The sequence below is a fragment of the Antennarius striatus genome, chromosome 13, assembly GCF_040054535.1.
Source record: "Antennarius striatus isolate MH-2024 chromosome 13, ASM4005453v1, whole genome shotgun sequence".
Taxonomy (NCBI): Eukaryota; Metazoa; Chordata; class Actinopteri; order Lophiiformes; family Antennariidae; genus Antennarius; species Antennarius striatus.
The window spans coordinates 18,571,391-18,591,598 of record NC_090788.1 but is presented as its reverse complement, the minus strand read 5'-3'; the positions used below and the strand labels follow the sequence as shown (position 1 = coordinate 18,591,598).

At 39.5% G+C, this 20,208-nt stretch overlaps 2 protein-coding genes across 10 annotated transcripts; one reads left to right on the top strand and one right to left on the bottom strand.

Annotated features, from left to right (window-relative positions):
• Nucleotides 1-714: 714 nt before the first annotated feature.
• On the bottom strand, nt 715-4,731 carry si:dkeyp-69c1.9 (uncharacterized). Of its 7 annotated transcripts, none has more exons than XM_068332156.1 (6): nt 4,598-4,731; nt 4,417-4,464; nt 2,377-2,780; nt 1,716-1,805; nt 903-1,170; nt 715-829 (listed from the first exon to the last, which is right to left on the bottom strand). In XM_068332156.1, exons 3-6 carry the CDS (start codon nt 2,471-2,473, stop codon nt 715-717), a joined length of 570 nt encoding a protein of 189 aa, XP_068188257.1. In that variant the 5' UTR covers nt 2,474-2,780; nt 4,417-4,464; nt 4,598-4,731. The 7 variants fall into 7 exon arrangements, with proteins under 7 accessions (XP_068188257.1, XP_068188259.1, XP_068188262.1 ...); XM_068332158.1 differs by having other exon boundaries at nt 2,377-2,777; XM_068332161.1 differs by having other exon boundaries at nt 2,377-2,522.
• LOC137606745 (rho GTPase-activating protein 42-like) lies at nt 4,453-19,961 on the top strand. Of its 3 annotated transcripts, XR_011037914.1 has the most exons (25): nt 4,453-4,779; nt 6,400-6,495; nt 6,602-6,663; nt 8,929-9,000; nt 10,545-10,646; nt 10,858-10,968; nt 11,516-11,620; nt 12,025-12,154; nt 12,258-12,358; nt 14,233-14,342; nt 14,663-14,741; nt 14,918-14,957; nt 15,059-15,121; nt 15,210-15,284; nt 15,418-15,502; nt 15,574-15,632; nt 15,748-15,853; nt 15,968-16,127; nt 16,216-16,366; nt 17,200-17,850; nt 17,935-18,097; nt 18,241-18,312; nt 18,406-18,485; nt 19,017-19,467; nt 19,550-19,961. XR_011037914.1 is itself a non-coding variant. In XM_068332149.1 (24 exons), the coding sequence occupies exons 1-24, from the start codon at nt 4,626-4,628 to the stop codon at nt 19,103-19,105; spliced, it is 2,916 nt and encodes a 971-aa protein (XP_068188250.1). In that variant the 5' UTR covers nt 4,453-4,625; the 3' UTR covers nt 19,106-19,961. The 3 variants fall into 3 exon arrangements, 2 of the variants coding, with proteins under 2 accessions (XP_068188250.1, XP_068188251.1); XM_068332149.1 differs by having other exon boundaries at nt 19,017-19,961; XM_068332150.1 differs by having other exon boundaries at nt 4,455-4,779; nt 17,938-18,097; nt 19,017-19,961.
• The last annotated feature ends 247 nt before the right edge of the window (nt 19,962-20,208 follow it).

The following is a 20,208-nucleotide window of genomic DNA, read 5'->3' as shown; positions in this document are numbered from 1 at the left end:
TGAGGAGGAGGGTAGCTGAAAGTTAACATCTGCTCTGACTGGCGATGAATGATGAAGCCAAGGCCCACTTGCTGCAGTGATTTTTCAGGTTACCATTGCATTGTTCCTCACAATGTCATGTTGGTTCGTTTAAAACACCAGCAAGCAGCTGTGGCCTGCGTACCGGTTTCAGTGGGGTTGCAACTGTATTTTGAACCCCACTAAAATGGATTATGTGTCATTTGTCAAACTGGGTTGTTTCCTCTTTCCACGAGTGCTGTCTTATTTCTTAGCATCAGTCCATCGAGCTCTAACCAGTGACTCCATATGCTGCACACATCATCAATCAATTATGAGAATGAATAAACTGAAAATGTGACTTTTAACAGAACAAACGTGCCATGAAAGGTGTATGTGAAATAATTGCAGACCTGTATTGTGTCACTGTGGACAGGGAGACAGACCTCAACACCTCGGAAACATGACTTGTATTTATTTCCAATTATATCAAACCAGTTATAAAGGGAGTCACACTGAAATCAGATATGATCCCTAAAAACAAAACATTTATGTTTAATTACATCAGATCACTGTTATGATAGACATAGACTACAGTTTTGGAAATTGCAAACATTATTTTGACACTTTTAACAATTTATTAAGTAATTTTCAGTAGGCGAACCAGCAGATGCTAACATCTCAAAAGAGCCGACTTTTTTCATGCACCATAGGTCATTACTCAGAAGCCTTTGGCCTGCTGGACGAGGCTACTCTCAGCCTGTTGGTGTACTTGGGATTCAAGATGGGCCAGCCTGGGTACGCCTCTCTTTGGACCGTGCTTAATTCAATCCTGTGAAACCAAAACCACTGACATTAATGGGATAATTGCTGAATTGATATGAAGATGGCAAACCAGCGCTCACCTGAAGGCGGGATTAATGCCAATGTTGTCTGGCTGTGGGAGGGCAGGTGTGCGCCTCCTGCGGCAGGAGGACGGAGGAGGGAAATCATTCTGATACTGGGACAGCATCTCGGTTGCATCGTCTTCTTTATTCACCACTGTCAGCTCTGTGGGAGCATGGCTGCCTTCATCCTCGTCCACCACTCGCTCTCTGTTCCCTCCATCTGTTTGTCTCAAGGAAGTGGAAGTAGAACAGCAGGACTCTAGTGAGCTGTGTGCAACCAGGTCTTCTGAGGGGTAGTGATAACTGATAAGGGTTTTATGTCATACACAGCAAGGCAATATCTCATCGAACGTCTCCTACTTCTGCTAATGATGACATCATGGAAAAATATACTGTATAAAAAATTTTGGTAACCCATTCATTTGAATTGTTCTCAAAACATTTTCCACAGCTTCAGTTCCTGTCAACACAAATCTTGCATGTTTTCTACCGTCTGCTCTAAATATCTTATTTTATGTACAAACAATTGATTTCAGAAAAAAATTAATATTTATATTTAATAAATTCTGATGGATAAATAATGTTCTTTCCTTACTGAATGTGAAGTGCATTTTTGTTCTGTTGCTATTTCAATTAGTCATTTCATTATTGGAAGATGAATTATAAATAAACAACAGTAAATGTATGAATGAAAGAAAATACTTATATCTAATTTTCCCTGATCTGATGTGAATTTGTACACACAACCCAAAGCATTTGTAAGACAAACAAACAAAACTCACACCTCATCCTAAGCACATTTATTCTCTGAGCTGATAAAAGACTACACACCTTTGTGTCGTTGTGGAACTGGTCTAAAGCAGAAAGCTTCTCTTGACGTGGTCTCCATCTTCGTAGGAGTCTCTGGGTAGAGGAGGAATCCTTGGGAAATCAAAAATGGGTGAAAAGTGTAAATGGTTATTGTAAATGATAATGGCCAATCATTCATTCAAGGCAAGTGAGATCTGTGATGAAACAGCAATGCTTTATTCCTGTTAATGAAATCAGAGAATCACCCTAAGATTTAAAGACAGAAACCCTTGATTTTAAATGTTTTAGTCATTCTCACAGAAGAATTCAGACAGAGTATTCCACCCATTAAACCAAATGTACCCAAATAAAAGACCTCACAAAAACAAATTAATTTTGCTCATTATAAATGCAGATGTGTTAAAGCAGGGGAGACAAATGTATGGTTCCGGCCCATGTGATAAATATGGAATATGGAGGGGAAAAAAAATCAAACTACATTTTCTTTAAAATCTACAATACAAAGAAAAAATAGGTGGACTTTCTGTTACTTACATGTAATTTCACTATTATTTTATTGGTTTTGCTCCCTTGAGATCCAATTAAGTTGTATGCGGCCCCAGATCAAAATGGGTCTGACACCCCTGATTTAAAGCATTACTAAAACTGATTAACACCACAACAGAAAATTAAAGGCATTTACCTGCCACTGTGGGTGGTTCCCCCCTGTAGGCTCGACAAGGCTGAAACAATTCATGGTGGCGATTGGGGTGTCCATGGTTAACATGTTTTATGAACATTTTGTCTATTGGTTTATCAACATTATCAGTAGCACTGAATCCTTGGTATCTGAAACAACAAATACTGTAAAAATGTCAGCTCAAAATAAAAGAAATTATTTTGCAAGTCTCAAATATTCTAATTTGGAGGCTATTCAAATAACAACCTAGAAGTAATGACTCTATTGCTTACCTTGAATGTAGAAATCACAAGCTTGCGGCACAACCGTGCAGTGATTCCCTACAGTGTCTGCATTTCTCTGTGGTGTGTGAACAAACCTGCTTAACTCTTGTTTACTGAAGTAGTCATGGTTTCTATTCTTCTCTGCTGAGTGACACACAGAGACAATAATCCATCTACACCACACATAGAGCACTGAAATATTGCAACTGACTTATGTGGAGACAGACATGACATTCCAACCAGAAACGTTTGACGACTTAATAATTCAAATCTGAAGTAGATCTAAAATCTAATATCTTGTGTCAGTAAGTCAGGTGCAGAGCACAGTAGCGTGTGTAATGATGATTAAATACATTTAACTGCTGTTAAGTGTTGAGTCACTGTCATCTCTCTGTCAAAAAAACAGAACAAGTTGTCTTTTTGGTGGTTGCCCTGGAGCTTTTGGCGCGTGCTCAGCAATGTACTGTGTCTCCTAGTGTTGAGCTGGCAAAAAGCCCAACTGTACTTCACATTAGAAGGCTTGTTTTGTCTTGTAACTTCTCAGTTGGGAACCCTTTGTTTGTACTTTACATGATTATATACCGGTAAATCTTTTGATGTGTATCTCATCAATTTAATTCATGTTTGGGTATTTTGTGCTTACAGTATTTCTGGTAGGTTTTATGTCACTTTGCCTGGGTATTTTTTAAAATTGCATGTGATAAGTGTTACCTAACATAACAGATCACTTGATATGATTTTAAGACATGATTTGTATCTTGAAATCTCTTTTAGAAATGGGAGAGTGGTAAATGAATGGCGCTGATTGTTGTCTCGTGGTAAGACAGTTCTTGGTAAGGATTGTGTGCAGTTGGCATGTTCTCCCTGGTCCTGGATGGGCTCCCTCCAGCTGCTCCAGCATTGTTCAAATATCCAAAGCCATGCACCGAAGACGGTGTGGTGAACTGCCCACAGCTGTGCATGAGCATGAATGGTTGTCTTTCTTCACAGACGCTCTACAGTGAACATTTAAAGTGACTAGGGTTTACATGGTAGAAAATGTATGTATGTATGTAAAATATTATTCACCCTTTGTATGGGAATGTAACAAATTGCTGCACATGGATGGTTCATATTTAAAACTCCAATAATCCATTAAAGTTTCAACTTAAACATAAATGGTTAACTTTTAACACTTAAGTTTACATATGATTATATGATTTATTAAAATGTTTCCTCTCAATATATTTCAACTACACGCAGTATATTTAAAAAGACATCACATTATTGATCTGCTAATTTACTTAGAGAAGCTTTTGTTTTGATCAAAAATCAATCTGTATTTTGTTCCTGAAGCTGAAATGATTCTATTCATTAAAATAAAAGAGGAAACAATGAAAACAACACTAATATTGTCATTAGTATTATCAACTTAAATTTTTTTTTTAACTTTTCAGATTACTTTGCATTGATTCCAGTAGGAGTCTCCCGTTCCCATAGTAACAAGCCTTCATTCATAGCCGTCATTAGACGGGGTTAGCAGCTCATTATTAGCCGATAGCTTTGATAAGCCAACTTTAAGACCTACTGCTCATTATTTTTTTTAACCTAAAAAGCCGCAAAGAACTCCAGAAGACGTGGGGTTTTAGTGACCAAGAGACAGGAGAAGCTAACAGCAGCTAACAGCAGCTAATAGCAGCTAATAGCAGTGAACAGCGGCTAATAGCAGTGAGCAGCTAATAGCAGTGAACAGCGGCTACTAGCAGCTAATAGCGGCTAATAACAGCTAGCAGCGGCTAACCGTGGCTAACAGTCTCAGACTTTGCTCCGTTGTGGTTGTCCGGAAGTTCTGGGGGAAAAGAAGCGAGAAAGGCATGAAAAAAGGGACCTGGAAGAAACTCCTGACTACTTTTCTACGGAGGCACTGTTTTCTCTCATAAATCTCCCCAAGAGGGAACGTCAACGTGTCGGACTTTAATCACCTTAAAAGTTAGAGTTTATTAATCATCGATGGGTCTACCGACGCTGGAGTTTAGTGATTCTTTCCTTGACAGTCCGGAGTTCAGAGAGAGACTACAATGCCATGAGATTGAACTGGAGCGCACCAACAGGTTTATAAAAGACCTCATCAAAGATGGAAACATGCTCGTATCTGCTCTCAAAAGTAAGTAAACCCTCATTACGAACTTCTTTTCTGGGTATATGTGCGTGATTAAGAAAGAAATCCAGCAGTCGCACGGTCTGCTGGCTGATAACCCAGAACAGCCCGGGGCCATAATGTGTAACAGACCATCACACTGAGCAGGTCTTCACACACATTATTCACACACACACACACTCCTCATTTCAGCTATTTTCTGCATTTCTCAGGTCTTCAAACACAATCATAAAATCAAGCAGCTCTAAGAAAGACTGGATCAAAGTTTTGTTATAAATAGTATAGTAATTACAATATTAAATAGGTTTTTTTTTTTAAATGAGGATCAAAGGTTATCCAATAGCTAAATCAGCAATGTGAAAAGATATTTGCCCTCTGTATTTGCCCTGATGATCTACCAGCTTCAGGTAGGTCATCAGGTAAGAACATCCATCTGTCACTGTGGTGGTGGGGATGGGGTCCAGATCTTCTTTTCAGGTCCTGCCACATCACCTCAATGGGGTGAAGGTCCTAACTGGCCCCTCTAAAACCCAAGTTTTATTATTGCTGAGCCATTTGGACTCACTCTGAAGCTTTGGGATGTGGTCTGGCTGCATGACCCAACTGTGCTTCAGCGTGGACTCACAGACTCACGTCAGGATTTCTCTTAATTATGACAAGGTGTTTTGGCCACAGTTTTCTCCACAGTATTACACCACTACCTACATGATTGACCACAGATATAGTGTTCTTTTGATTTACTTCTGTCTTCCAAACATGTCATCTTTCATCTCACTAGTCCGTAGAATATTCCATAGAATATTCCTCCTCAAGGAGTGTTGTGGCAAAAGATGTTCCTCTGGTCTATCAGCTACTTTGAGATCACAAGGATACCATGTTTTCTTAGTGTCTATGGAATAGTTGGATCTCTAGTGCGGTGAGAGAGACCTCCAGTTGCTTAGATGACTTCTTCCACTGCAGTCTAATAAGATGTCATTGTGGATTCCTGGAGTCCCACTAGACCTTTGTCACCCGCCAACAAATCTTAGCATCTCTTTTTGATTTTGGTGCCGTGTGCTACTGGTGATATCCTTCAACCAACTTCATTCTTCTTAAAACGGTCTATTTATTTGATGAGTTAATGTTTAATTATCAGGTTCGAGTGTATCTACTAGTTATTAAAGCATTTTCAGTTTTTATTGGATATAAATTCTTTGGGGGCAGGTAGTTTCTCATGTTGTTGATTGAAATGCTGAATAACCTTTGTGCGTTATGAAATAAACCTATTTAAAAATAGTGTTTATACTTCCTGGCAGGACTGTGTTGTTTAGCCTTAATGACCTCAGGTTAAAGATCAGACACGCCTATGCCTTGTAGCAACCATGTTTCCTTGGCTCACCTGTTGTTTCAAGTCAATCCCTGCATCGATGAGACGTTTGTTCAACCCAAACCACAGCGTTGCTGACATTAACTGTTTGAACTATGCACAGGCCACCACCACCTCTTTGAGAGAGCCGCCACAATGTGTTGTTATTACAATGTGATACTGTTTATAATGCATGATATTCTAACATGTGTTACCTTACCTTTAATTTTCAATTAAATTGTAACAGTTTTAAGATAATTTACTGTTTCCCTCTTTCTCAGGCCTTTCTCTTGCTGTGCAGCGGTTCTCTCAGTCTTTACAGGATTTCCAGTTTGAATGTATTGGAGACGCTGAGACTGATGATGAAATTAGTATTGGTGAGATGAAAAGTTTCCTGACAATGTAGAAAACTATTTAGAGACATTATTTTTGATTGAAATGTGAATAGAACATCATTGTTGAGCTTTGCAACTTATTTTACAGCTCAGTCTTTGAAGGAGTTTTCTCAGCTGTTGAGCACCATGGAGGAGGAGAGAAAAAGACTGGTAAGGAAACGTGTGTGTGTGTGTGTGTGTGTGTGTGTGTGTGTGTGTGTGTGTGTTTAAACCTATTTTGTAGATGCTTTTGTCTATTTAGAAGAAAGCAGCTTTGAATGGATTTTGACAAAGTTTTTCTTTTAATGCTATTCTATCAATTTTTTTACGTTTTCCCTCTATACCATCCTTCAAATAAACACATTGGGATTTATGTATTCAGGTCAACAACGCTAAACAATAGACGCCCATTTACCTAAAGCTTATTCAAAACAAATGTTGGCACCAAAAGTTTCCGTGGTCCTTAAAACAGGATGAGACTTTTCCAGTTGTGTTGCGCAGTCACTATGTCACAAGCCAAAGTCACACATTTGCTGTGAAATTATTGTGCCAGTGGCAGCAATTCAGTTCATTCAAAATCAGAAGCACAACTTTTACTTCCAAACCCTGAACTAAAGGCTTTATGTGGGAGGGAGTCTGGCTGCACACTGTGTGTAGACAAACCTCTGTGCACATGCAGTGTATGGTACACTACTTAATAAGTGTGTGTGTGTGTGTGTGTGTGTGTGTGTGTGTGTGTGTGTGTGTGTGTGTGTGTGTGTGTGTGTGTGTGTGTGTGTGTGTGTCTGACTGTGCATGGTCTGGTTACAGAGAAAGCATGTGGAACCTATTCTGCCAATTCCCTTGTGAGACTGTGAGCAAAGCAGCGACTGCCTGGGAAAGTCCATAAAGGGGTCCAGTGTGTGTGTGTGTGTGTTTGTGTGTGTTTTAACTCTATCCTTTCCCACTGATGACGGCTCTGATCCTCTAAAAATACCATCAATCTGAGTTAAAGGGCGATTCCAGCAAAAGGGAAATGCCTGTCTGTTCAACCTGAAGGGAATGTCATTGTGATGTGACAATGCCTTTACCTTTCTCCGTGTATTGTTTCATCCCACATATTGGGTGACATTAAAAGTCTCACTGCAGTGCTGGGAAGCCATTGGAAGTAAAATGCTTAAAGCAAGTAGACAAAAAGAAGGACATCATAGAAACTTGCTATATGTAGACATGATATTAAAAAAGTCTGAGACCCAGTATAAACAGTAGAGCTCAGGTAATTTCTTTTTAGTTTTATTTTCTGCTGGACTCAAGACAAAGCATCTACCATTAGGTTCCCCTAAATGGTGTTTAGTCAGTCTCAAAAAAATTAACATAATTGTACCAAAAAAAGTTTGGGTTTCAAGGTTTTTAGCACCAGTTCCACCAACATCACATTCTAGTGCCGCTGTCATGTTGAAATGTTTAACATTGTCCCTGTCTAAGCTATAGTGTTTCTTATGTAAGCAGAAATCAGTTTTCATCAGTTTTCGTTTGAATGTTTTCACGCGTGTCGTTAGTCAGAAATCGAGCGATGCTGATGCAGTCCTGTCAGTCACTTAGGCCCAAACTGAAATATCTCATCAACTGTTTAATGAATTGCCATGAAATTAGAATTACACATCAGGCCCACAGGATGAATTATGACTTTTATTCATTATCTATCATGTAGAACCTTTTCCTGATTTTTTTTTAACATGTCCAGTACAATTATACTGAGACTGAATAATATTTCAGTCATGGTTTTCTGATGTTGAACAAATCTTGATCTGCTCACATTTAAAAACTAAACAGGGGAATACTCTAATAGTTTACTGTCTTAACAACCACATGTTAGCATTTAACTCTATGGTCTACAGTTTCTAATCACAACTTCAGATAGCAGTTAGCTTTAAAGTGCTAATCATGTTTTCTGTAATGGATAATAATGAGCAAAGTCCATTTGTTGCTTGATGACATCATTTTTAAAGAGTTGGATCAGATTGTGGTGGTTACTAAGACAGTTCTGCATGTTTTTTGTAATGTAAACACGACGTAATAAACCACAAATACGGACACATCAGTGGAGATACTCCTAGCGTCAGCTCTTTCACTACAGACCCTGTCAGAGTGTTTAAGTGTGTGTGTCATTTGTTCTAATTAACACATGATGTAAGCTTCAAGTAAAACAAAACACAATACAGAGTGAACCTTAGCTTGTTTGTGAAGTAATTGTATTATTTCAAGTACTGGGCAATAGAATTCTTTCTCAGTAGGAAATATGAGCCTTATATTCTCTCTCAAAAGGGATTTACAAAACATTTTGAGCCACTCCTATCATGAAAACAATGACTGAGCGTTTGTCTTTTGTAGTTAGTCTTGGTACGTACAGTTCTGACACACTGAGCTGACTGCTGTTTTTTTTTTTTCCTCTCTTAGATCCAGAATGCCGATGACGTGTTAATCTCACCGCTCGAGAGGTTTCGTAAGGAGCAGATAGGAGCTGTGAAGGTATTCCTTCAACAAAGTAGATTATGAACTAATGATTGACCTTTTTTTTATATACTTTATACATGAAGAATCACAAAACATCATTCCCTCTCTGCTCAAGCTGGTGTGAAAAGTTTGGTTCATTGTCATCCATTAGTTATTTCACACTGTGGGTGACGATTAGACTGATCATCCTGCCCAGTCAGGTCTTAGTCAGAGTCTCAGTGAGTGGTCAGGGAGTCCAATTAGTCAGATAGATCACGGATCACAGTCCAGTGTTAGTAACAAGGTCATGGGAACGGACGCTCGGCGGGGACCCGGAGGACATCACTGGCAGAGCGACAGTTGAACTCACCGAGGCAGCGTAAACACAAAATGCTTCTGGTGTCTGGTTTCAGCAGCTATCTTACATTTTTTGATTCACTTTATGTCACTGTTTTGTCTTCAACTGGAGCAGCAACAGATAAAGAAGTTTCATTTTCTAAGTAAAGAGATACAAACTTTCACAGTCTGGAATTGAAATCCCTGCTCACTTGTTGAATTTGAACTCTAAAGCCTGGAGAATGTAGCAGGAGTGTGTGATGCGTACATCCTCACAGAGATGTGATTGAGCAAGAAAGAGTCATTTGGAGTTTGGAGCTGCAGCTGTTTTGGAAAATAGCTGTCCAAAATATTTCAGCAGCATTTTTTAATTTTAATTATTAATGGTCCCGTTGAACTTCCTCATAGCTGTTTTCTCCGTCATTCACAGCTGGTTACTTCATCCCAAAACCCATCTGACCATTTCTTTTTGACAACATGTCTAAAATTTCAGAAACAGATGGTGCACTGTCCAAATTCCATGACAGATCTGTGGCATTTGGTATTTTTAGCAACACTATTAAAGCTTTAGCTGTCTGGTGGTTTTAGTTTTGTCCAGACTGAAATATTCATGTCATGACTGAATGGACTGCCATGGAATTTGCCTCAGACATTCAGAGTTTCCACAGAAAAATCAGTTTGATATGTCCCTTTTAAGTTTGACATGTATGAATGAGGAAAAAAGAAACTCTTTAACAATTACTGGATGGACAAAAATATGGAATATATTCATTTACCAGACTCAACTGTACTACATGGACAACAACAGGATACATTAAGATGATAAACATGGTATTGTGAACATTTTCACGTAGTGACAGCCATTTGTTTTTGTACACTTTTCTGTATAGGATATGGTAGTGTGGCTTTTTATTGTCTATTGTTGCTCTTCTTGTAAATTGCAGTATTGGTGTTGATGTTTTTAATGATTAAGACATACAAACCTGCTATAAGTCCTCATAAAGCTGTGATCATGGCTGTAGACTCTTTTTAACTTGTCTTAGGTCTTTTCAGGCACGACTGGAGTACTACTTGAGTAGTGCCTGAGTATTTGTGAATAATGTGTAATACCTACTGTATTACGACCTTGAAATTCTTCCAAGTGAAAATTTGATGTTTCGGCATTAATTTAAAGGTTTTTATGAGGAGGTATAAAAATTCCCACAGGTTTGTTCTCATTTATTGCTCACGTGCTTTTTCCTCAGGAGGAAAAAAAGCAGTTTTACAAGGAGACGGAGAGATATTACTCTCTTCTGGAGAAACACCTCAGCCTGTCGTCCAAAAAGAAGGATTCACACCTACATGAGGTAAACTATCCGATAGCTGAAAATTCACACTGAGTTCCTCCCGAAAAATGCTCAGTTTGCATAAAGTACAGTGTGTGTGTGTGTGTGTGTGTGTGTGTGTGTGTGTGTGTGTGTGTGTGTGTGTGTGTGTGTGTGTGTGTGTGTGTGTGTGTGTGTGTGTGTGTGTGTGTGTGTGTGTGTGTGTGTGTGTGTGTGTGTTGTGTTGATGCAGGTCGATTCACAGATGAGTAAGGACAGGCAGGTTTTTTACGATGCTTCACTCCAGTATGTCTTCAAGATCCAGGAGGTCCAGGAGAGAAAGAAGTTTGAATTTGTGGAGCCTGTGAGTTCCTTCACATACATTATAATCATGTTTTACAATATCCATTTTACTACTTCTGATTTTTCAGAAGTAGTAAAATGTACTGATGACCAGTCATCAGTACACTACGTTTCATACGGGAAAATCCAGTTGTTGAAAATGATTTGTAAACAGTGATGTAAACCTTTAGTCTTAATTGCCTTCAAAGTAGTTATTAGAAGTTGTGTGAATGTACATAGAATTTCAGCGGAGCCAGGTCGTTGAAACCACACATTACCACATGTTTTGCTTGGGATAAAAATGTTTTAATGATAGATATCAGTCAAGCCCTTTTCCTGTTGCTTTAGCTGCGCTTCCCGTATGGATATCTCTTCCGCCTGTCAAAGAGGGAAACCCTTTGTTGTAAAGTAAACAAGAGCAGAAACCCAAACAACACAAGAGTTCTGGGGATTTTTTTCTAATATTGAATCTATTTTGATTGATTGGACAGTCGGATTATTTCTTTGTAATCTTCTCCCCAAGCCTCCAGCTAATGTTTTTCTTGCTGATTTCTCCCTGCGCTCTTCAGCTATTAGCTTTTCTACAGGGGCTGTTTACATTTTACCACGAGGGCTACGAGCTGGCCAGCGAGTTCGAACCCTACAAACAACAACTTCAGTTTAATTTGCAGAATGTAAGTGTATTCATTCACTTCATATCTTTAGATCTCATGTAACTTTGTTTTGTTTGTTTGGTTTGTTTCATCCGGGTTACCTGCTTCTAAATATATACACAGTCAATTTTGAATGTAGGTGACATTACCTGTTGCAAAGTAGCAGTCTTACACACCTGTCTGCCTGCATGTTGCAACATATCAAGTGGCCTACTTTAAGTCTGGTCTAACACACACTCAGATTTTACTGCTTTAAGACTTCAAACTGTTTGTAAACTCATGATGCAACTTCTTTATTAAAAAGCCGCTGCCATGTAATAAATCAGATGGATTAAGGGTTCTCCTCCACATTTTATCAGTTTCATATAAACATGTGCTCAAGCCTCATGTCGATACACATCTTTGTGTGTGTTTTTTTTAATAAGGCACGGAATAATTTTGAAAGTACTCGTGCTGAGGTGGAAAGGCTGATGAAGAGAATCCGGTCTGCAGAGGAAGATTTCAAAGCCCCCAGTTGCTTCACGATGGAAGGATATCTATACATACAGGAGAAACGTGAGATACATAAAATCACATTTTCTTGCTTAAGCAATGAAGAAAAGGAGGTGACAGAGTTAGACTTGATTTTGTTAAAACTCTCCATATGTCTGTGTTCCAGGTCCACTGGGCAGCGTGTGGACCAGATACTATTGTACCTACCAAAAAAGCTCCAAGATGTTCACAATGAGCAGCACAGAATCCAGAGCAACTAGCAAGCAGGTTAGTATTACCAGTATTACCAATATCTGCAGCAGTTGCTGAATTTATCTGCAGATTTACTGAAAACCACAATGTGCTCATAACTATTGTTAACTGTCTAGACCAGGGGTCCGTGTCACAAAGCAGGGTTAACAAACCCTGAGTAAAACCTGTGGCTCTGGGTTGACTTACACTGAGCCTGTAAACACAGGGTTTCCGGTTACACAAAAGCTGCTCAGGGTTAGTTTTATCAGCCCAGGATAGGTTGACCTGCAGTTTAGCAAGTGCAACACAACTCTAAAAATCCATTATCAACGGAGACCCGACTCGGCAAATCACCAAGACGACGGACAAGAAGTGCCCCGCTTACTTAGAAGTGCAGATTTTAATCTATGCATTTGAAGACTTTGGGTACATTTTCGCAAGAAAGAGGAACAGCGCTGTGGCTGCAAAGAAGAGGGACATGGTGTGGGAGTCAATGCAGAAGTTTAAACATAGTCCGTTGCAGTCACAGTAAAACATTGTACAGTAAAAATTAAGTGGTCGTTTGACTGTTCAATTGTTTTAGTACCAGCGTAATGCTCTTTACACACACATAAATATGTTCTCATTTGTATCATGTGTTAAATAATGAAACCTATTTAAACTTTTTAATTTTATTTACATAAAAGTGTAAATCAGCATACGCATGTTACAAAAACTGTTCACAAGAAGAATATTTAAACCCATGCATAGACCTATATTATATAAGAAATGAAATCAACTGAAATTTCCATTTTTTCCTTGATACAGTAATACCCCAAACTACTTCAGTTCTTACATAAATAATTGTGCTGCTTATAACAGTTTTTCGGAAATCCAAGTTTTATTTTCTTTCTGATTTAGTCACATGATCCACATGGGTTGTTCGGTTGCCATTGGTAACCCCTGTCTTCCTGATAAAAGCCATAAAAGTTTCTAGTGATGTATAGTGGGATATATTAAAGTGGATCAAAGGATGGAGACACGGGAAATATTGCAAACCTTTACTCTACCTATCATGTTGCAGTCTGTTGCTCAGGCAGGACCAGACATCTGTGAGTCAGGATCCAACCCAGAATACTTTGCCTCCACATCAGAAATGTAGTCTGCAGCTTCACACATGATCTGGACAGATGTTAGTTTATTTATGATGCCATTTTGAACTTGTTGAAACAGTAGTCGGTCTGTATGTACCTGCACATTTATGCTGTGAATGGACTTCCTGTTCAGATCATCAGCCTCATCATGTGAGGAGCCTTGATGGAAATGTGGGTGCCATCTATGCAGCCAATTACACTTGGAAATCCTAAAAGAAATGAAAGTTACTTATCCAAGTCTGAAGTTGCAACATAATGTTATTAAGAGAATATAATTTCAAATTCATGAGAGGCTGTGAAAGGGGGCGGAGTCAGAGGAAACCCTGAGTTTGTGGAGTGAAACCTGCTCCTGACAAGGTTAGCTCCAGAGAGTCTGTTACTATGGTAACAAACCCAGAGTTTTAGTTACATCGCTTTATGAAACGGGTTAGGGTTACTCCTCTGACTCTGGTTTACTTACCTCCCTTTGTGAAACTAGAAACCCCGGGTTTCCCGAATACCCAGGGTTTCCACTAAACCTGCTTCCTGAAACAGACCCCAGTTCATACATTCTGCACAGCCATTTTTTGTGATGCTAGCAACAAAATACACAGTGGAAATAATAATCACCTATACTCTCATACAAGGGCTTTATTCCCTTATTGAGTTTGATGCCAGTTAAAATGAATTAAATGTATTTGAACCTTTTTTTTTGATCAAAAATACAGATATTTTGAGAATCTTTACAAGAACTCCACATGTTGAGCTCACTTTTCAAATGTGTCTCTGTGTTAATAGACTGGTGTGTTGAACGGTGCAGCTGAGATGTTCCGGCTGCGCTCGTGTGTCAGAAGGAAGAGGGATTCGATAGACAAACGCTTCTGCTTTGACATTGAGGTGGTGGAAAGGTGAGAGAACGTTGACTGTGAGGTGGCGTGTTGGTGACGCATCGATATCTGTTGTAAGGTGACTCAAAAGCAACTGGACGTCTTACTAAGGTATGAAGATTTTAAACCTCCAAGAGTTTTACCCAAAAAATGATTGAAGAAGCTTCTGTAGTGACAAAAATACTGTACCTTAAGTCCTTAAAAAGATGTCCAGCTGCTTTTACCAAGGGTTCCCGTGACCTGAATGAAATGAAAATCTGAATGAAAACCTACTCATAATAAAATGAGATGCTGCTCCTGATGGATTGTGTTGAGATAAAATGATGTCTCTCTCTCTGCAGACATGGTGTCATCACCCTGCAGGCGCTCTCTGAAGCCAACAGACGGCTGTGGATGGAGGCCATGGATGGAAAAGAACCTGTATGAGTATATCCACCATTTAAAAAGGAAACCATTGTATAAATAAAAAGCAATGATAGCTAACCTACCCTTATTATAGTAAATTCAACATTATTGTGTGTCTTATTATTATTACTTAGTAAGTTAGCCTACCATCTGAAATTTGATTACAAAGCAAAGTTCTTCTCTCTGTTCAGATCTACACGCTGCCTTCTTTGCTCAGTAAAAAGGAGGAAAGTACGTATTCTATTTTGTATTTATTTAGTATTCATCAGCACCTATAATTATGTTTTGCTATGTATCACAAATGTCGATATAACTGAGTTTCTTATGTTCAGCATTTCTGAACGAGTCTGGCCTGAGCTTTGTGAAGAAGTGCATTGAGCTGGTTGAAACAAGAGGTATTATTACTCCTAAAATGTTCATCTGAGACTTAATCATAAATAGTGTTTTATGTATTAGTTAAGACATGTCTGTATGTGTGTCTAGGTCTTAGTAACCCGGGACTGTACAGGACAGGAGGCGTCAACTCCAAAGTGCAGCGGTTAATGACTAGTGTCTTTTGTAAGAAAATTACATCCTTCTTTAGTGTGGTGTTATGTTTCTGCACAGGGTAGATCATTCTAGTACAATAAAAATAGCAGGTGTATTTATGAATCCGTCTTTGCAATTAAAACATTTATCTACTTTCCTGAAGCATCCACAGCTCCTGCTGACGTGCAGCTGGATGCAGACTGCTGGGATACAAAGACTATTACCAGTGGGCTAAAAAACTATTTCAGGTAATATATAGTATTTATCATTCTTTGTTAACAGTAAACCTCACTCATCAGTTATGAATCTGTGATTGCAGGTGTCTGGCAGAGCCGTTGCTCACCTACAGACTGCATAAAGAGTTTCTCAGGGCTGCAAGTAAGATCCCTCAAAGCCTCCATCAGGAGACCAAATGGACACAGATAGTCTGACAGTTAGAAGCGTATGATGTCGCCCTGTCATGACTAACACCTCCGTGGTTCGTGTTCCACAGAGTATGATGACCAGAAGCACAGAGTGAGAGCTATTCACGCTCTTGTTCACAAACTGCCAGAGAAAAACAGAACCCTGTTGGACCTCTTAACTAACCACCTTCACAAGTATGAACACGTCAGCCTGTTTCTTTTTACATTCAATGCTTTGAAAATATCATCACAGCTTACTATCTCAGATTTTTTACTTTCCTATAAACGTGTGTTTTGGTGGGCCTTCAGGGTGTCCTCTCACAGTGACCAGAACCTGATGACTGTGTCCAACCTTGGCATGATCTTTGGGCCCACACTGATGAGGTCGCAGGAGGAGACAGTGGCTGCCATGATGAACATCAAGTTTCAGAACATTGTCGTGGAGATCATCATTGAAAACCACCCCAAGGTAAGATTATACATATACACGTACATTAACATATTACATATAAACATAAGCACTGCTAACAGACATGTTGTTTGTATGTACCTGCTAGATTTTCGGAGAGGCCCCAGACCTGTCGGTGCCGCTGCCACAGGCTCAGTCATCTCGGGCGGCTCCTCGGAGGAACAAGGCCATCTGTCTGTCGTCGGGAAAGAGGAAGCCTCGTCTCTACCCTCCTGCCCTCTGCTTAGCAGACAACGACAGTGAGTCTCTCTGTAACTTACCTCTACTTTATGTTCTCATTCAGTGAGTATTATTTTACGACTTTTACCTGTTAATTATGCTTCATGTTTGGATTAAGTTTGACTACATGCTAACGCTTAGCAGGACCATTTTTTTTGGTCATTTTACCCACCGAACTGAATTACCAATGCGACTGTAACACGGTCATGCTAAAAAATAAGAGGAGTAAGACTTACAAATGTACAGTTCGGGATAAGTTTAACTTTAACATAAAGTGTACACCATTGATCTCATTGGCTACAGCTGTAGTGGTACGATCCTCAAGGCCTTCAGTTATCTCTAAAGCGATAAGCTTGATGCTGCCGCCTTCTTTCTGTTGTAGAAAAACTGAGTGATATCAGTGTTAAAATGTGGAATTCTGCTTGCGTCACATGAACACTTGTGTTGTCTATGTCAAAATTGTTAGGACTGATACATTATTTGTTATTAGTATTTATTTTTCCTCTTGGAGAGAAAACAATGGGAAAACTTTGTCACATTTTCATCTTGAAAATCTCCTCTCACCAACGGAGGTCAAGCATTCTGTAATCTATGGCATGATGAAATATTGGACAACAACTGGACACAAACTGGACACTCAGCTTCAGTAGCTCATGAATGGAGAGCCCTAATAAGTGATTTGCACACACTGTAATTCCCAGTCATGGGTTGGTCGGGATTCTGACCAGAGGGGCATGAAAAGATTGGAACAAATAAAAACAGACAGAATTGAACTGTTCTGAGAACAGTCTGGGGTTTTTTTGTCTAGCAATTGATAGTTGTATAATCTGCATGTTTCCATCTCTCCCTTCAGGCGACACGTTCAGCAGCAGCCCCAGCACGACTCCGATGGGCAGCCAGGAGTCTCTGTCCTCACACTCCTCTGAAAAGAACGGCTTGTCTCAGATCTCTCCTCCATCCTCTCCCATGGCAGAGTCGGGTTTGTCCTCCACACCACAGCTGTGTCCTTCTGCAGCGTCTTCTAGCTCTCCATCCCACAACTCCTCAAATGGGAATGATCAGGAACACCCGACAGGCGCAGCCACTTCCCATCTTGTCACGGCTTCCTCCGTGTCCTCCTCCACCTCCACTCTCTCTGCAGAGAGGACTCCCTCTATCAGAGGAAACTCAGCTGCCTCTCTGGTATCCCTAAAAGAGTTGAGACCTCCCTCTGTAACCTCCCTGTCCAGATCCATCCGTCGCTCCTCCGTGGAGAGCGCCTCCACTCTCAAGGAGGGTCAGCCTATTCAGAGGGTGTTGTCTGTCTCCTCTTTGAGGAGCACTCCTTCAGAGGATCATAAGGGTGTCACCTCCACTGTCACAGAATCCAGGGATTCCACCTCTCCCTCTCAACAAAACAGACAAATTAACAGGATTGCCTCCTCCTCTTCATCCTCCTCCTCCTCATTATTCCCCTACCAGCTCTCTGCGTCTTCCTCTCTCACGTCGCTGCATATTTCTGAAGGTGAGAAAATAGTTTAGGCTCAATTGTGACAGCATTGTGAAAAATGCTGTTCTTTCTTTGGTTCTGAATTCATTTGTTCTAAAGCAGATTACAAAAGCTGTCACGGATCAGTTCATAGCCTTATGTCGCTGGACCCACAAGTGGAAACACATGCACGTAAAACACACAACCGCTGTGGCTCCGATCTGACAATCAAACCCTCTGCAGCCGCAACGTCCAGCAACGGTTACCAGAAACCAGGCTCAGTGTGAGTGTCTCAGACGATAAGGTTCTAAGCCTGAATTAGCTTGTCCTAAATACTGAGACCCTAATGCCACCTGGTCATTTCTGCTGAAACATTGTGCTCTCCACTGATTTTGTCTGTCTTCTTTTGGTGTTTGTGTGTTGCAGACTTTCAGGCAAACTCCTGCAGCGTGAGAGCTCTGTTTTCTCCTCAGCGTTAGACATATGTTCTCCAGGAAAGTGAGTTGATTTCTAGGTTAACTGTGACGCAATCTTTCATAACAATCTCCCCTTATGGCTCTTTGTGATCTTTTTTTTTCTTCTTCTTCTTAGGGAAGCCAAAGCCCTGTACTCCTGCGAGGCAGAGCACAGCCATGAGCTCAGTTTTCCACAGGGGGCGCTGTTCTCAAATGGTAAGAAAACCACTCAACATTTATTTGCTGGCATTTTCATTTACATATTTTATTGCTTTGTGTATATATTTTTGGTGTAGAACCTCTTTAAAGTTGCTCTTGAATTACATCAGATAATTTAGGACTGGACTTTTATTATTTTTTATCTGTTCCTTTTCAGAAACTATATGTAAATTCTTATTTCTTTAGTTTTATTAAAAATACAAAAATCATAATATTGTCAGCGATGCCGATCAAGTGGTTTTATATCCATTTTTGTGTGTCTATTTTTAACACAATGTCTTTCAAATTCATGATTGAGATTAGCAACAAATATGAACTTCTCTGAGTCTGGCTAATGCTTCTCACAATGTCTTGAAGATAGTGGGACAGTTGCTGTGATGATATATTTTGATTTCTTGAAGTGTATGTAGTTCGTAGTTAAGCTGTGGTATCCCAACGTGATGAGGAAGAAATTCTTTCTCTATGTAAAGCAGACTTCAAGGACTATATGAATGGCCTTGTGTTGACTTGCTGACTTTGTGTGTGCAGTGTACCCGTCTGTGGAACCAGGTTGGCTTCAGGCGACATACAAGGGCAGAACAGGCCTCATACCTGAAAACTACATCATGTACATGTGACAGATCTGATGATGTCATCTCCAGAGCACTGAAAACACAAAGATCTAACTTTGACTTTATGTATCTGCAGTAGAGTAATGCAGTAATGCTCTGTACTGCTGATTAACAATACTATATTTACTATGTAACTGTGACTGTTATTACTAAACTACTGGGGCTGGATATGGATGATTATGTACTGTATGTATATCTGACTACTGTATGCAAACCATATTATTAACCAGCTTATATTACAGTAGAAGTTAAAGTCTTTTCCTCAGTTTTCAATTTCATTTGCAGTATATGAGCAGCTCCTCTTTTGTGTTTGTGTTCATCGGTACTGCCGCAACTCTGGGAACACGATCAATACAGAGAATATGTCTGTAAGCAAAATAGATGCAGTTTTTTTTATTATTGATTGTAATTTATGTTTTTATAAATAATCATTTTAATGTTAATGTTTAGATTCATACTTGGAACAACATGAACTCAACGTCTGAGACTGAATCCTGCCAACATGTCTTCTTTTCTATTTTCATGCCTACCAGGTAAATTATTTCCTTTCAAACTGCATACAAAATGAATTTTCATGTAAAGATATGCAAATTCATTTTGTTTATTATTTTGAATGTTTCAACAATCACTTTACTCAATTTGCTTATAATTGCAATATCCATTAGACCTCACATCACCATGTAAAGCAGTCTTACTGGTTTATTTAATGACCCCTCATATTTCAAATGTAAGTGCTGTATATTAGCATCATTACAGTAATGTGCACATTCCTTTACTCGTGACTAAAAAGTTTTAACATGCAAATCCATGTTTTTGAATGTGTTTTGTCCAAATTAAACTAATATTGATGCATCTTAAAAAGCTTAAATATTTGGATGTTGTTTTTAGAGGGCAAGACAGATAAAAACAGCTACTAAGCTGTCGCAGCTACCTGTTCATTGTCTTTGGAGATGGGTTTTCTTGTTTGTCAGACTCTGGGTTCCTTTCTGTGAATGTGGATGATGTGGTCAGTCATTCAAGAGGAGCTCAGAGTGGAGCTGTGTCTCCACGAGAGGAGTCAGCTGAAGTGCTTTTCTGCTTAAGATACTCCTGGACACCTCCTGAGGGAA

What these genes read in the sequence shown, in the direction of transcription:
- si:dkeyp-69c1.9 (XM_068332156.1), bottom strand. Translation starts at nt 2,473, where the DNA reads ATGTTCATAAAACATGTTAACCATGGACACCCCAATCGCCACCATGAA. An exon ending in GGAACCACCCACAGTGGCAG is followed by an intron (nt 1,806 to 2,376) that starts GTAAATGCCTTT and finishes TGATTTCCCAAG; the next exon opens with GATTCCTCCTCTACCCAGAG. An exon ending in GGCATTAATCCCGCCTTCAG is followed by an intron (nt 830 to 902) that starts GTGAGCGCTGGT and finishes TTGGTTTCACAG; the next exon opens with GATTGAATTAAGCACGGTCC.
- LOC137606745 (XM_068332149.1), top strand. Translation starts at nt 4,626, where the DNA reads ATGGGTCTACCGACGCTGGAGTTTAGTGATTCTTTCCTTGACAGTCCG. An exon ending in GCTCAGTAAAAAGGAGGAAA is followed by an intron (nt 14,958 to 15,058) that starts GTACGTATTCTA and finishes TCTTATGTTCAG; the next exon opens with CATTTCTGAACGAGTCTGGC. An exon ending in GTTAATGACTAGTGTCTTTT is followed by an intron (nt 15,285 to 15,417) that starts GTAAGAAAATTA and finishes ACTTTCCTGAAG; the next exon opens with CATCCACAGCTCCTGCTGAC.